General features: G+C 42.7%; 1 protein-coding gene across 2 annotated transcripts in view; it reads left to right on the top strand.

The window, feature by feature from the left end:
* LOC140387811 (histone-lysine N-methyltransferase SUV39H2-like) overlaps window positions 1–16,928 on the top strand; it is a 43,501-nt gene that overhangs the window by 13,985 nt on the left and 12,588 nt on the right. For both annotated transcript variants that reach the window (XM_072470952.1, XM_072470953.1), the window contains exon 3: window positions 912–1,580. In XM_072470952.1, the coding sequence (XP_072327053.1) occupies window positions 912–1,580 (669 nt within the window). The remainder of the gene's footprint in view (window positions 1–911; window positions 1,581–16,928) is intronic.

The raw sequence follows: 16,928 nt of genomic DNA, 5'->3' as shown, positions 1-16,928 counted from the left end.
CCGCTGCCGCTCACCTGCTGCTGAACCCCTCAATCTTGTCTTTGTTACCTCTGACAAATTCCAAAGCATTCCTTTTTTCCCAAAATTTAGATTACCCAATTCATTTGAAACCTACGCAAACACGTGGCGAATGTGCAAACTCCACACGGACAGTGACCCAGAGCCGGAATCGAACCTGGGACCTCGGCGCCGCGAGGCAGCAGTGCTAACCACTGTGCCAACGTGCTGCCCAAATTCCAAAGCATTCCCGGCTTCCCTCCCACATTCGACCCTTCATAAACATGTGTGTCCTATGTCCTGTTCCCTTGTCATTCTGTGTTCACTGGCCTGCATTGGCTTCTCAGTTTGAGCAATGCATCAATGTTAATATTGTCATTCTAGTTTTCCGATCCCTCCCTAACCTCAGCCCCTCTCTTTCCTGTAATCCTTTCTAGTCCTGCAGTCCTTCACGTCTGCGCTCTTCCAATTCTGACTTCTTGAGCATCCCTGGATTTTCATCGCTCCACCATTGGCGGCTGTGATCTCCAGCTGCCTGGGTCCTAAGCTCTGGAATTTCCTCCCTAAACCCCTCAGCCCTTCTCTTTCTCTTTTAAGAGGCTCCATAAAACCTACCTTTTGTTTCTTGATCAAACATTTGGTTGTCTGGCCTAGTGACACTAAATGTGGCTTGGTGTCAAATTGTGTTTGCGGATAAGAGCTTTGGGAGGTTTTGCAACATAAAGGTGCTTTATAAATAGAAGTCACTTTTGCTATCACAAATGAGCAGGTGCACAGTCTTGCTGCTCAGTGGAGGAAGCCTGTAAAAGTTTGAAACTGTGATCTCACTCGCCACTTGGGTCTTGTAAAAGTGAAGAAAATAACAAAATAATGCTTTGTTACTATCTCTAAATTTCTTTTCATCCTTTCTTAAGGGTCAAGAGTATTATCTGGTAAAGTGGAAAGGATGGCCTGAATCTACAAATACCTGGGAGCCGAGGAGAAATCTTCGATGTATTGGACTTGTAAAGCAGTTTCGAGATGATCATAGCAAATTCTTGGCAAAGGTGAAGGCAGCAAAAAGGTTAAAATTGAACAACTGTGCAGATTACAAATCCACAGTTGCAGAGTATATTGTAATGAAATCTAAACAAAGATTAGCGCTTAAAAGATGGGAAGAGGAACTTAACAGGAAGAAGAATCATCAAGGTAAAATTCTGGTGGAAAATGAAGTAGACTTTGAACCTCCCCCCATGGACTTCCATTACATTAATCAGTACAAACCTTCTCTCGGAATCAATTTGAACAGTGACGCTTTGGTGGGCTGTGAGTGTTTGAACTGCCTGGAGGGGAAATGTTGTCCGGAGGAGGCGGGGGCACAGTTTGCTTACAATGCACAAAGGCAGCTCCGGATTGCCCCAGGCAAACCCATTTTTGAATGCAATTCTTGCTGCAGTTGTGGTCCTCAGTGTCCAAACCGAGTGGTTCAGAAAGGGACGCAGTACGACCTCTGCATCTTCAGAACTTCAAATGGAAGAGGTTGGGGCATAAAAACCCTCCAGAAAATCAAGAAGAATTGTTTTGTAATGGAATATGTTGGAGAGGTAGGTTTTAATTTATGGTGGCTTTTCCTTTGAGTAACGTGTTGCGGTAAAATTAAATCACTGGCTCTCTCTGGCCAAATGAAATGATCTGTTACTGGGGATAATTGTGCTCACTAGTAGATTGCAGCTCAATGAATCCTCTTGCCCTCCTGTGTTTACTTGTAAAGACCGAGTGCGTGCCGGCCAGGTAAACACCCCCTGTTTGAAGCCCCATTAGAAATATTGCTTCCTTTTTGAACACACTCTCCTCCCATAATGTTGAAAGGTGGGACCAGATTGACTATCATTACTCCGTCCTTTACCCAAACCCATCTTTGTTAGAAAGCAGCTCACCTGGATTTAACCGGCAAAGCTTGTTCTTTTGCTATTTTGTGAACTAGAACCTCAAATCTCTCCTGCGACACATCAATCCACTAATACAGGTGCTAATCATTGTGACTGGATCTCCTTAAATTGAATTTAGCGGTACCTGTTTAGGTGAAGTCGCTTTTTCACTTGTGCACAAGTGTGTTTTTATTTTGCCTGAGTTTCTGTTTTCCTTGAAGCGATCGAGCAGTTTACAAACAGTGTTTACAAAGAGTGACTTTATCAGCTCCTCTTTATCATCTGTTCTCTGTTTTTTGTTCACTTTTAGCTCGGGCACCGATGTTTAGTCAGCTTGAGCAGCACAGATGTTAATTCCTGGTTAGTTTGAATCACTGGTTAGTTTAGTATATTTTACTTGTAACAACTTTGGTAGTTGAACGGGATTAAAATGTAAACCGGGAAGTGAGCAACGCCTGTTGTAAGGTGAGGGAAGGGGATGAAGAGAGACAGTGGCTGAAGTATCTTGTGTTAAATGGCTTGAAACACTCTCAAAGAGGGGAAACGGGCTAAACGATCGAGAAGATGATCTCGGTGAAATTAAATGATAAGATCTCCCACAATCTTCCGAGATCTTGGCACGTGAACATCTGAACAAAGAGCACGACGAGGCCATTCAGGCCCTCAACCTGCTCTGCCATTTATTAAGGTCATGACTGATTTGATAGTAACATTGTCTGCATCTGCCCCTACCCCATATAACCTATCACCCCCTTGCTCACCAAAACTCGATCCATCTCTGCCTTAAAAATATCAAAGACTCCTCTTCCTGAAAAGGCGCAGGAACCCCCAGTTCCAGATTCTCCAACAAGAAGAAACATCCTCTCCACACCCACCCTGTCACCATCCTCGGAACCTTGTATGTTTCAATCAAGTCGCCTCTTACTCTTCCAGACTCCAATTGGTACAAGCCTAGCCTGTCCAACCTTTCCTGAAAAGACAACCGGCTCATTCCTGGTATTCTCGACTGCTTCCAACGCAATTACATTTTTCCTTCAGTAAAGTGACCAATAGGGCAGCACGGTGGCGCAGTGGTTAGCACTGCTGCCTCACGGCACCGAGGTCCCAGGTTCGATCCCGGCTCTGGGTCACTGTCCGTGTGGAGTTTGCACATTCTCCCTGTGTCTGCATGGGTTTCGCCCCCACAATCCAAAGGTGTGCAGGGTAGGTGGATTGGCCGCGCTAAATTGCCCCTTAATTGGGAAAAAAATTGGGTATTCTAAATTTAATTAAAAAAATAGTGACCAATACGGTACCAATACGGTACGCAATGTGTGGTCCCACCAATATCTTGAAGAACTGAAGCATAATCTCTCTACCTTTTGTATTCAATTCCGCTCGCAATAAGCAATGACATTTGGTATTAGCTTTCCTAATTACTTGCTACACCTGCGTACTGACCTTTTGCAGTTCGTGAACTAAAACCCTGGATCCCCCTGCATCTCAAGAGCTCTGCAATTTCTCACCCTTTAAGTAATTTGCTGCTCTTTCAGCCTTCCTGCCAATATGGACAATTTCTCACTTTTTTCCCCCACATTATACTCCACTTGCCAAATCTTTGCCCATTCACTTAACCAATCTCTGGCACTTTGTAGCCTCCTTATGTCCCCTTCACAGCTTACTTTCCCACCTATCGTTGTGTCACCTCCCTGTGGGCGCGGGATCGCTGTGGGCGCGGGATCGCTGTGGGCATGGATCCCTGTGGGCATTCATCCAATTTGACCTCGTACACATCATCCACCTTTTGGTCCTAATTCTGGGATTTCCTTACTGAACTCTACTTTTTTTTATACTGCTTTGGTTTATCTTTTGATCGCCTGTCCTGATATCTCCATGTGGTTTGGTGCCGCTGCATCACCACATTAAGGTGTTATATTTAATAGCGGTTTTAACTGAAAATAAAATTGAAGACATGTCTAAATTCTTTGATTTTAAGGTCAGAGTTCAGGCCTGAGCATTCCGAGATCCCAAGTGATGCCTGTAAACTCGGACTCATTCCCCAATTCAGTGCTCCTGCCGAGGAGTAACACTGGCTGTGCTGGTCAGGAGGGTGCGAGCCTGCAAGCCCCATTATTTTCTCCTGTGGCACTACGTTGTCTGGAGTTGGGTATTGTTAGGTTGGTTCGGTGGGTAGCAAGCCCTCACCTCAGTAAGCTGAGGGTTCAACTTCCAATCCAGAGCCTTGAGCACAGAAATCTAGGCTGACACTCGAGTGCAGTGCAGAGGGAGTGCTGCACTGCCAGAGGCGCTGTCTTTCTGATATTGAACCGAATCCTTGTCTTCTGGTGGGTGGAAAAGATCCAATTTGGTTATTTCTAAAAGCAGCAGGGGAGTTCTCCCTGGTGTCCCGGCCAATATTTATCCCTCAATCTGCATCACAAACAGATGATCTGGTCTTTATCGTTTATCATTTATTATTATTATTAGTGGGATCTGACTGTGCACAGATTGACTGCTGCGTTTGTTACATTACGGCAGTGACTGTGTTTCATTGGCTGTAAAGTGCTTTAGGATATCCTGTGGTCGCAAATGTCGCTATAGAAATGCAACTTGTTTTTTTTCACATATTGAAGCTAAATCCACGACTGTGGACAATCTTACCGAAGGATAGTTTGTAGATCGAAGGGGTTATCAGTGTGACCATGGCAGTGATTGGCAACACCATTGCATATTGGTCTTTTTAATACTCTGGTGAATTCTGCCTTTATTTGCTTGGATGAGCCAAATTTTGCTTGTCATCGAGTCGGAGAATCATACAATGTGGAAAGGCCCTTCCGTCCATTGAGTCTGCTCCGGTCCAAACCAACCACCTAACTGTTCCAATCCCATTTCCCAGCACTTGGCCCATAGTCTTGTGCACTTGTTCTGAGGGTCTCTGTCTCCACCACCCTTTCAGGCAGCGAGTTCCAGACTCCCGCCACCCTCTGTGTAAAAATGTTTGTCCTCACGTCTCCTCTAAACCTCCTGCCCCTTACCTTATGTTTGGCACGGTAGCACAGTGGTTAGCACTGTTGCTTTGGAGGTTCACGGACCCAGGTTCGATTCCCGGCTTGGGTCACTGTCTGTGCGGAGTTTGCACGTTCTCCCCGTGTCTGCGTAGGTTTCCTCCGGGTGCTCTGGATTCCTCCCACAAGTCCCGAAAGACGTGCTGTTAGGTGAATTGGACATTCTGAATTCTCCGTGTACCTGAACAGGCGCTAGAGTGTGGCAACTCGGGGATTTTCACAGTAACTTCATTGCAGTGTTAATGTAAGCCTACTTGTGACAATAAAGATTATTATTAAATCTATGCCCCCTGGTCATTGATCCCTCCACCAAGGGGAAAAGTTTGTTCCTGACTATGCCCCTCATAATTTTATACATCACAATCATGTCCCCCACCCCTGCTCAGTCTCCTGTGCTCCAAGGAATGGTGGAATGGTAAATACTGTTGTGGAATGCTGAAGTGTATTGAAGGCTTTTATTTTTTTCTAATTTCTGATTTTTAAAAAAGTATTGTTTTTGGTTAACTTGGTCCCACGTAGACTGAAAGACCTTAATCTCTGTGAAGGCCTGAAACCTGATTTTTGAAATTGAGCGAGATCTTTGTTGGGTGTCTCAGATCTGTGTAGAAATTGCATTTTTTTTGTGCAAATCTTTTAAGAGTTAAAAAAAAAATCTTGTTGGGTTACTGCTGAGGGCTAATTGGTTATTCTGGCTAGTGCATTTACTGCTCCGCTCCCCCGCCCACCACCTTGCTTTGTGGTTTCCACTCCTTTGCTACAACTAACTGGTGTCAACTCCACCAAATTGCAAACCTATGAACGTGCAAAATAGCAGCAGGAGTCGGCCATTCAGCCCCTCGAGCCTGCTCCGCCATTCAATAAGATCATGGCTGATCCGTTTGTGTTTCGAATTCCGCATTTCCATCTACCCCCAATAATCTTTGATTCCCTTGTCTAACGAGAATCTTCCTTCACCTTAAATTACCCACTTCCACCGCCTTCCGAGGCAGCGTTCTAAAGATGCACAACCCATAAAAGGGCTGCTCCTAAACCGTGCCCCTAGCCCTGGACTCGCCCACACGAGGAAACATCTTTTCCAAGTCCGCCTTGTCATTACCATTCAGGATCTTTATTTACTTCAATCGAGTCGCCCCCTCGCTCTTCGAAACTCCAGGGGACACGAGCCCAATTTATCCAACCTTTCCTCATTAGACAACCTGCTCATTCCAGGCATCAATCTAGTAAATCTCCTCTGAAACGCCTCCAACCCATATTTCCTTAAATAAGGAGGTCTAAACTGCACGCAATATTTGAGATGTGGTCTCGCCCAATGCCCCGTGTAACTGAAGCGTGACATTCTTACTTTTATGTTCAATTCCTCTCGTAACCAAGGATAGCATTCCATTCACCACCGTACTTACTTGCTGTACCTGCAGACTAACGTTTTGTAACTCGTGCACTGGAATATCTGGATCACTCTGTACCTCGGAACACTGCAGCCGTTTCCCTTTTAAGTAATACTCTGCTTTTTCTATCCTACTTGCCAAAGTGAACAACTTTACATTTCCCACATTACACTTCACCTGCCAGATGTTTGCCCACTCAATCTTTATCTGATGCAACACCCTTATGTCCTCTTCACAACATACTTTCCAACCTATCTTTGTCATCTGCAAATTTAGCTACCATCCTATTGCTCCTCTCTTTAAAGCCATTGATGTAAATTATAAAATGTTGAGTCCTTGCACGTCACATCCTGCCAATTAGAAAAAGGCTCATTTATGCATAATCTCTTTTCTACCAGCAAACTAATCTTCCGTCCATGCAAATATGTTAATTCCTACGGTATAAGTTTTCATTTTCCACAATAACCTTTCATGTGGCACCTTATTGAATGTCTTCCGGCAATCAAAGCTTGACCCCCGCCCACTTTGCTTAGTTTGAAGCCCTCTCTTTATTTCCTTACTTATACAACTCGCTAGAACACTGATCCCACCACAGTTCCGGTGTAGACCATCTCAACTTTTCCCAGTACTGATGCCGATGTCCCACAAACCGTAACCCATTTCTCCCACACCGTTTTTTGAGCCATGCACTCATTTCTCTAATCTGATGTGCCAATTTGCACATGGCTCGCGTGATAATCCTGAAATTATTGCCTTTTGGAGGTGTTGCTTCTTAATTTGGAGCCTAGCTCCTCATACTGACTCTGCAGAACGTTCATCTGCCGATGTCATTGTTACCTACCTGGACCACGGCGACAGGATGCTCCCCCTCCCACTGCAAGTTCTTCTCCAGCCCAGAGTAGATGTCCCAAGCCCTGACACTGGGCAAGCAACACAGCCGCCTGGACTCTCGCTCTTTGCTACAGAGAACGGTGTCGATCCCCCTCACTATACTGTCCCTTACTACCACTGCCCTTTTGCTCCCCCCCCCCACTTGAATGACTTCCTGTACCATGGGCGCCCTGGTCAATCAGTTCATCCACCCTGCAGCCCACACTCTCATCCAAACAAGCTGAAAGAATCTCAAACCCATTGCAGAGGTTGACACTGTAGTACCCTCCCCCTCTGGATGCCTTACCTGCCTCAGCTGCAGTCCCACCCTCCTGTCCCGGAACACCCTCCGGTCCCTGAACACCTTCCAAATCAGAAGACCCTATCCTCAGGGGTGTGACTGCCTCCTGGTACAAAGCGTCCAGGTAACTTTTTCCCTCCCTGATGTGTTGCAGTGTCAGCAGCTCAGCCTCCAGCTCATTAACTCCGAGCGAAGCTCCTCAGGACACGGACATTGCAGACGTGTTTGCTGTGGATAACACTGGAGTCCGGGATCTCCCACATGTTGTAGCCATGTCACATCACATGTCCTGCATCCTTGTGCTTTAATTAGCTAAATTATTTAATTCAATTATCTATTTTCTTTTATGAATCTTGCCACACATTCCTCTGCTACTTTAAATCTTAAGAATAGAATGGGCCTTAACTACTCACCAGATACTTACTACTTGCCAAACAGCAACCGTCCTCCCTGTAGTAGAGCAAGAACCAGTTTCTACAGAGTAAAAACGCTGGAAAAAGAAAAACGCAGCACCCTCCCCATCTCCCCAGAGCTCTCCATTCAGACTGCACTTCAGCCCTACCCCTTTGAGGTGGGGAAACCCTAAATCTCTTTCTAAATATCTAATGCTGTTTGCATATTTTAAAGCTAGTCTCTAATCTTGGGTCTGCTGCCATCTGCAGAGAGAGAGCGCGTACACACATCAGATCAAGGTTTCACTGGGAAAAGTATGAGAAGTAACAGGTTTCAAGCAAAGACAGAGACAGGGAATTTACTTTAAACGCTGGTTAAACTCTTCTCAGTTCCCGTGAAAGGTCATCGACCTGACGCCTTAACTCTGTCTCTCTCCACAGATGCTGCCAGACCTGCTGAGTATATCCAGCACGTTCTGATATTTCGATTTTCCAGCATCCACAGTATTTTGCTTTTGTTTTGTTGACTAATCTGCCTGTTTGATGAATCGCTGATCATTAAAAGGGAAATATTTTTAAATGACTAAAGCTGGCCTCTTCCCCGTCATATTTTAATGCTTTTGATTTTAGTCGGGAGACAGATGTAGAACCCAAGATTGTTACTTTTTTTAAAGAAAAGATCTTGCTGTTTTAGACTCATACCGTACAGAAGAGGCCCTTTGGCCCACCAAACCTACACCGATCAATAAAAGCTAATCTGCACTAATTCCACTTCCCAGCACTTGACCCATAAGCCTTGATTCCAGTCCTGATCTTTCTGAATTCGTGCATCAGTGATCCTTACTTCATCTGGTGTGTTGTAGCGACTCAGAAGCTTGGGGCCAATATGTTTCAATTCAGATTTCATTTTTTTGTCACTGTAAATTACTGTACAGACAGTTAAGGTCATGGTAGTCGTTCCTTTCTCTCTATTTTCAACCATCCTTTTACACTCTTCTTCTGTAACTCTTTATTTCCTGAACATTTATGTCCCTTCCTTGTTTAGTCCATTCAGTGTTGGTCCACTCCTGATGAATTCATATTTCACCGTCTTTTAGTTCTTGTGATCCCCTCGTCTTACTAACTGAAGTGTTAGCCACCCTCTTTGCCTTTCGCATTTGGACGCTAGTCCCACTGGAAGCCATCTAATTGCTACAGCCCCTTCCTTTTCCGTTATCACTGCAGATGTCCCAATAAAAGAGATCTTTCTTTCCCCCAGTGGCACAGGTGGGTAGCGTCCTGCCCCTGAGCCAGGAGCTCTGAGTTCAGGTCCCACCCCAGGACTCGATAGCCAAGGACGGTGCGTTCACAATACGGTCAAACAGGTTGTGTGTGTCAACCTATAAAACCTTCCAAACGCTCCAATCAGTGGAGTGGGAGAGACTATAACGCCATGAATTTCATGTCTCTCACTCCTCTGAGTGTATCTTGGGAGTGAGAGGGCAGAGCGAGAGAGCAAGGGAAGTGAGGTGAGAGAATCTGAAAATGGTTAAGGGGGCGAAGCAGAAGGAAACAAATAACCCGTCGTTTTGTATGTCTAGAGATAGCGAGTTTGAACAGTGTATTGTGTCTAGAGATAGCGAGTTTGAACAGTGTATTGTGTCTAGTGATAGCGAGTTTGAACAGTGTATTGTGTCTAGTGATAGCGAGTTTGAACAGTGTATTGTGTCTAGTGATAGCGAGTTTGAACAGTGTATTGTGTCTAGAGATAGCGAGTTTGAACAGTGTATTGTGTCTAGTGATAGCGAGTTTGAACAGTGTATTGTGTCTAGTGATAGCGAGTTTGCACAGTGTATTGTGTCTAGTGATAGCGAGTTTGAACAGTGTATTGTGTCTAGTGATAGCGAGTTTGAACAGTGTATTGTGTCTATTGATAGCGAGTTTGAACAGTGTATTGTGTCTAGTGATAGCGAGTTTGAACAGTGTATTGTGTCTAGTGATAGCGAGTTTGAACAGTGTATTGTGTCTAGTGATAGCGAGTTTGAACAGTGTATTGTGTCTAGTGATAGCGAGTTTGAACAGTGTATTGTGTCTAGAGATAGCGAGTTTGAACAGTGTATTGTGTCTCGTGATAGCGAGTTTGAACAGTGTATTGTGTCTAGAGATAGCGAGTTTGAACAGTGTATTGTGTCTAGAGATAGCGAGTTTGAACAGTGTATTGTGTCTAGAGATAGCGAGTTTGAACAGTGTATTGTGTCTAGAGATAGCGAGTTTGAACAGTGTATTGTGTCTAGTGATAGCGAGTTTGAACAGTGTATTGTGTCTAGTGATAGCGAGTTTGAACAGTGTATTGTATCTAGTGATAGCGAGTTTGAACAGTGTATTGTGTCTAGTGATAGCGAGTTTGAACAGTGTATTGTGTCTAGTGATAGCGAGTTTGAACAGTGTATTGTGTCTAGTGATAGCGAGTTTGAACAGTGTATTGTGTCTAGAGATAGCGAGTTTGAACAGTGTATTGTGTCTCGTGATAGCGAGTTTGAACAGTGTATTGTGTCTAGAGATAGCGAGTTTGAACAGTGTATTGTGTCTAGAGATAGCGAGTTTGAACAGTGTATTGTGTCTAGAGATAGCGAGTTTGAACAGTGTATTGTGTCTAGAGATAGCGAGTTTGAACAGTGTATTGTGTCTAGTGATAGCGAGTTTGAACAGTGTATTGTGTCTAGTGATAGCGAGTTTGAACAGTGTATTGTATCTAGTGATAGCGAGTTTGAACAGTGTATTGTGTCTAGTGATAGCGAGTTTGAACAGTGTATTGTGTCTAGAGATAGCGAGTTTGAACAGTGTATTGTGTCTATTGATAGCGAGTTTGAACAGTGTATTGTGTCTAGTGATAGCGAGTTTGAACAGTGTATTGTGTCTAGTGATAGCGAGTTTGAACAGTGTATTGTGTCTAGAGATAGCGAGTTTGAACAGTGTATTGTGTCTCGTGATAGCGAGTTTGAACAGTGTATTGTGTCTCGTGATAGCGAGTTTGAACAGTGTATTGTGTCTAGAGATAGCGAGTTTGAACAGTGTATTGCGTCTCGTGATAGCGAGTTTGAACAGTGTATTGTGTCTAGAGATAGCGAGTTTGAACAGTGTATTGTGTCTAGAGATAGCGAGTTTGAACAGTGTATTGTGTCTAGAGATAGCGAGTTTGAACAGTGTATTGTGTCTAGTGATAGCGAGTTTGAACAGTGTATTGTGTCTAGAGATAGCGAGTTTGAACAGTGTATTGTGTCTAGAGATAGCGAGTTTGAACAGTGTATTGTGTCTAGTGATAGCGAGTTTGAACAGTGTATTGTGTCTAGTGATAGCGAGTTTGCACAGTGTATTGTGTCTAGTGATAGCGAGTTTGAACAGTGTATTGTGTCTAGTGATAGCGAGTTTGAACAGTGTATTGTGTCTATTGATAGCGAGTTTGAACAGTGTATTGTGTCTAGTGATAGCGAGTTTGAACAGTGTATTGTGTCTAGTGATAGCGAGTTTGAACAGTGTATTGTGTCTAGTGATAGCGAGTTTGAACAGTGTATTGTGTCTAGTGATAGCGAGTTTGAACAGTGTATTGTGTCTAGAGATAGCGAGTTTGAACAGTGTATTGTGTCTCGTGATAGCGAGTTTGAACAGTGTATTGTGTCTAGAGATAGCGAGTTTGAACAGTGTATTGTGTCTAGAGATAGCGAGTTTGAACAGTGTATTGTGTCTAGAGATAGCGAGTTTGAACAGTGTATTGTGTCTAGAGATAGCGAGTTTGAACAGTGTATTGTGTCTAGTGATAGCGAGTTTGAACAGTGTATTGTGTCTAGTGATAGCGAGTTTGAACAGTGTATTGTATCTAGTGATAGCGAGTTTGAACAGTGTATTGTGTCTAGTGATAGCGAGTTTGAACAGTGTATTGTGTCTAGTGATAGCGAGTTTGAACAGTGTATTGTGTCTAGTGATAGCGAGTTTGAACAGTGTATTGTGTCTAGAGATAGCGAGTTTGAACAGTGTATTGTGTCTCGTGATAGCGAGTTTGAACAGTGTATTGTGTCTAGAGATAGCGAGTTTGAACAGTGTATTGTGTCTAGAGATAGCGAGTTTGAACAGTGTATTGTGTCTAGAGATAGCGAGTTTGAACAGTGTATTGTGTCTAGAGATAGCGAGTTTGAACAGTGTATTGTGTCTAGTGATAGCGAGTTTGAACAGTGTATTGTGTCTAGTGATAGCGAGTTTGAACAGTGTATTGTATCTAGTGATAGCGAGTTTGAACAGTGTATTGTGTCTAGTGATAGCGAGTTTGAACAGTGTATTGTGTCTAGAGATAGCGAGTTTGAACAGTGTATTGTGTCTATTGATAGCGAGTTTGAACAGTGTATTGTGTCTAGTGATAGCGAGTTTGAACAGTGTATTGTGTCTAGTGATAGCGAGTTTGAACAGTGTATTGTGTCTAGAGATAGCGAGTTTGAACAGTGTATTGTGTCTCGTGATAGCGAGTTTGAACAGTGTATTGTGTCTCGTGATAGCGAGTTTGAACAGTGTATTGTGTCTAGAGATAGCGAGTTTGAACAGTGTATTGCGTCTCGTGATAGCGAGTTTGAACAGTGTATTGTGTCTAGAGATAGCGAGTTTGAACAGTGTATTGTGTCTAGAGATAGCGAGTTTGAACAGTGTATTGTGTCTAGAGATAGCGAGTTTGAACAGTGTATTGTGTCTAGTGATAGCGAGTTTGAACAGTGTATTGTGTCTAGAGATAGCGAGTTTGAACAGTGTATTGTGTCTAGAGATAGCGAGTTTGAACAGTGTATTGTGTCTAGTGATAGCGAGTTTGAACAGTGTATTGTGTCTAGTGATAGCGAGTTTGAACAGTGTATTGTGTCTAGTGATAGCGAGTTTGAACAGTGTATTGTATCTAGTGATAGCGAGTTTGAACAGTGTATTGTGTCTAGTGATAGCGAGTTTGAACAGTGTATTGTGTCTAGAGATAGCGAGTTTGAACAGTGTATTGTGTCTATTGATAGCGAGTTTGAACAGTGTATTGTGTCTAGTGATAGCGAGTTTGAACAGTGTATTGTGTCTAGTGATAGCGAGTTTAAACAGTGTATTGTGTCTAGTGATAGCGAGTTTGAACAGTGTATTGTGTCTAGTGATAGCGAGTTTGAACAGTGTATTGTGTCTAGTGATAGCGAGTTTGAACAGTGTATTGTGTCTAGTGATAGCGAGTTTGAACAGTGTATTGTGTCTAGAGATAGCGAGTTTGAACAGTGTATTGTGTCTAGAGATAGCGAGTTTGAACAGTGTATTGTGTCTCGTGATAGCGAGTTTGAACAGTGTATTGAGTCTAGTGATAGCGAGTTTGAACAGTGTATTGTGTCTAGTGATAGCGAGTTTGAACAGTGTATTGTGTCTAGTGATAGCGAGTTTGAACAGTGATTTGTGTCTAGAGATAGCGAGTTTGAACAGTGTAATGTGTCTAGTGATAGTGAGTTTGAACAGTGTATTGTGTCTAGAGATAGCGAGTTTGAACAGTGTATTGTGTCTAGAGATAGCGAGTTTGAACAGTGTATTGTGTCTAGTGATAGCGAGTTTGAACAGTGTATTGTGTCTAGAGATAGTGAGTTTGAACAGTGTATTGTGTCTAGTGATAGCGAGTTTGAACAGTGTATTGTGTCTAGAGATAGCGAGTTTGAACAGTGTATTGTGTCTAGAGATAGCGAGTTTGAACAGTGTATTGTGTCTATTGATAGCGAGTTTGAACAGTGTATTGTGTCTAGTGATAGCGAGTTTGAACAGTGTATTGTGTCTAGTGATAGCGAGTTTGAACAGTGTATTGTGTCTAGTGATAGCGAGTTTGAACAGTGTATTGTGTCTAGTGATAGCGAGTTTGCACAGTGTATTGTGTCTAGTGATAGCGAGTTTGAACAGTGTATTGTGTCTAGTGATAGCGAGTTTGAACAGTGTATTGTGTCTCGTGATAGCGAGTTTGAACAGTGTATTGTGTCTCGTGATAGCGAGTTTGAACAGTGTATTGTGTCTAGTGATAGCGAGTTTGAACAGTGTATTGTGTCTAGTGATAGCGAGTTTGAACAGTGTATTGTGTCTAGTGATAGCGAGTTTGAACAGTGTATTGTGTCTAGTGATAGCGAGTTTGAACAGTGTATTGTGTCTAGTGATAGCGAGTTTGAACAGTGTATTGTGTCTAGTGATAGCGAGTTTGAACAGTGTATTGTGTCTAGTGATAGCGAGTTTGAACAGTGTATTGTGTCTAGTGATAGCGAGTTTGAACAGTGTATTGTGTCTCGTGATAGCGAGTTTGAACAGTGTATTGTGTCTCGTGATAGCGAGTTTGAACAGTGTTTTGTGTCTCGTGATAGCGAGTTTGAACAGTGTATTGTGTCTAGTGATAGCGAGTTTGAACAGTGTATTGTGTCTAGTGATAGCGAGTTTGAACAGTGTATTGTGTCTAGTGATAGCGAGTTTGAACAGTGTATTGTGTCTAGTGATAGCGAGTTTGAACAGTGTATTGTGTCTAGTGATAGCGAGTTTGAACAGTGTATTGTGTCTAGTGATAGCGAGTTTGAACAGTGTATTGTGTCTAGTGATAGCGAGTTTGAACAGTGTATTTTGTCTCGTGATAGCGAGTTTGAACAGTGTATTGTGTCTCGTGATAGCGAGTTTGAACAGTGTATTGTGTCTAGTGATAGCGAGTTTGAACAGTATTGTGTCTAGTGATAGCGAGTTTGAACAGTGTATTGTGTCTAGTGATAGCGAGTTTGAACAGTGTATTGTGTCTAGTGATAGCGAGTTTGAACAGTGTATTGTGTCTAGTGATAGCGAGTTTGAACAGTGTATTGTGTCTAGTGATAGCGAGTTTGAACAGTGTATTGTGTCTAGTGATAGCGAGTTTGAACAGTGTATTGTGTCTAGTGATAGCGAGTTTGAACAGTGTATTGTGTCTCGTGATAGCGAGTTTGAACAGTGTATTGTGTCTCGTGATAGCGAGTTTGAACAGTGTATTGTGTCTAGTGATAGCGAGTTTGAACAGTGTATTGTGTCTAGTGATAGCGAGTTTGAACAGTGTATTGTGTCTAGTGATAGCGAGTTTGAACAGTGTATTGTGTCTAGTGATAGCGAGTTTGAACAGTGTATTGTGTCTAGAGATAGCGAGTTTGAACAGTGTATTGTGTCTATTGATAGCGAGTTTGAACAGTGTATTGTGTCTAGTGATAGCGAGTTTGAACAGTGTATTGTGTCTAGTGATAGCGAGTTTGAACAGTGTATTGTGTCTAGTGATAGCGAGTTTGAACAGTGTATTGTGTCTAGTGATAGCGAGTTTGAACAGTGTATTGTGTCTAGTGATAGCGAGTTTGAACAGTGTATTGTGTCTAGAGATAGCGAGTTTGAACAGTGTATTGTGTCTATTGATAGCGAGTTTGAACAGTGTATTGTGTCTAGTGATAGCGAGTTTGAACAGTGTATTGTGTCTAGAGATAGCGAGTTTGAACAGTGTATTGTGTCTAGTGATAGCGAGTTTGAACAGTGTATTGTGTCTAGTGATAGCGAGTTTGAACAGTGTATTGTATCTAGTGATAGCGAGTTTGAACAGTGTATTGTGTCTAGTGATAGCGAGTTTGAACAGTGTATTGTGTCTAGAGATAGCGAGTTTGAACAGTGTATTGTGTCTATTGATAGCGAGTTTGAACAGTGTATTGTGTCTAGTGATAGCGAGTTTGAACAGTGTATTGTGTCTAGTGATAGCGAGTTTGAACAGTGTATTGTGTCTAGAGATAGCGAGTTTGAACAGTGTATTGTGTCTCGTGATAGCGAGTTTGAACAGTGTATTGTGTCTCGTGATAGCGAGTTTGAACAGTGTATTGTGTCTAGAGATAGCGAGTTTGAACAGTGTATTGCGTCTCGTGATAGCGAGTTTGAACAGTGTATTGTGTCTAGAGATAGCGAGTTTGAACAGTGTATTGTGTCTAGAGATAGCGAGTTTGAACAGTGTATTGTGTCTAGAGATAGCGAGTTTGAACAGTGTATTGTGTCTAGTGATAGCGAGTTTGAACAGTGTATTGTGTCTAGAGATAGCGAGTTTGAACAGTGTATTGTGTCTAGAGATAGCGAGTTTGAACAGTGTATTGTGTCTAGTGATAGCGAGTTTGAACAGTGTATTGTGTCTAGTGATAGCGAGTTTGAACAGTGTATTGTGTCTAGTGATAGCGAGTTTGAACAGTGTATTGTATCTAGTGATAGCGAGTTTGAACAGTGTATTGTGTCTAGTGATAGCGAGTTTGAACAGTGTATTGTGTCTAGAGATAGCGAGTTTGAACAGTGTATTGTGTCTATTGATAGCGAGTTTGAACAGTGTATTGTGTCTAGTGATAGCGAGTTTGAACAGTGTATTGTGTCTAGTGATAGCGAGTTTAAACAGTGTATTGTGTCTAGTGATAGCGAGTTTGAACAGTGTATTGTGTCTAGTGATAGCGAGTTTGAACAGTGTATTGTGTCTAGTGATAGCGAGTTTGAACAGTGTATTGTGTCTAGTGATAGCGAGTTTGAACAGTGTATTGTGTCTAGAGATAGCGAGTTTGAACAGTGTATTGTGTCTAGAGATAGCGAGTTTGAACAGTGTATTGTGTCTCGTGATAGCGAGTTTGAACAGTGTATTGAGTCTAGTGATAGCGAGTTTGAACAGTGTATTGTGTCTAGTGATAGCGAGTTTGAACAGTGTATTGTGTCTAGTGATAGCGAGTTTGAACAGTGATTTGTGTCTAGAGATAGCGAGTTTGAACAGTGTAATGTGTCTAGTGATAGTGAGTTTGAACAGTGTATTGTGTCTAGAGATAGCGAGTTTGAACAGTGTATTGTGTCTAGAGATAGCGAGTTTGAACAGTGTATTGTGTCTAGTGATAGCGAGTTTGAACAGTGTATTGTGTCTAGAGATAGTGAGTTTGAACAGTGTATTGTGTCTAGTGATAGCGAGTTTGAACAGTGTATTGTGTCTAGAGATAGCGAGTTTGAACAGTGTATTGTGT

Source organism: Scyliorhinus torazame, chromosome 13, assembly GCF_047496885.1.
Source record: "Scyliorhinus torazame isolate Kashiwa2021f chromosome 13, sScyTor2.1, whole genome shotgun sequence".
Lineage (NCBI taxonomy): Eukaryota > Metazoa > Chordata > Chondrichthyes > Carcharhiniformes > Scyliorhinidae > Scyliorhinus > Scyliorhinus torazame.
This window is presented reverse-complemented; position numbering and strand designations above follow the sequence as displayed.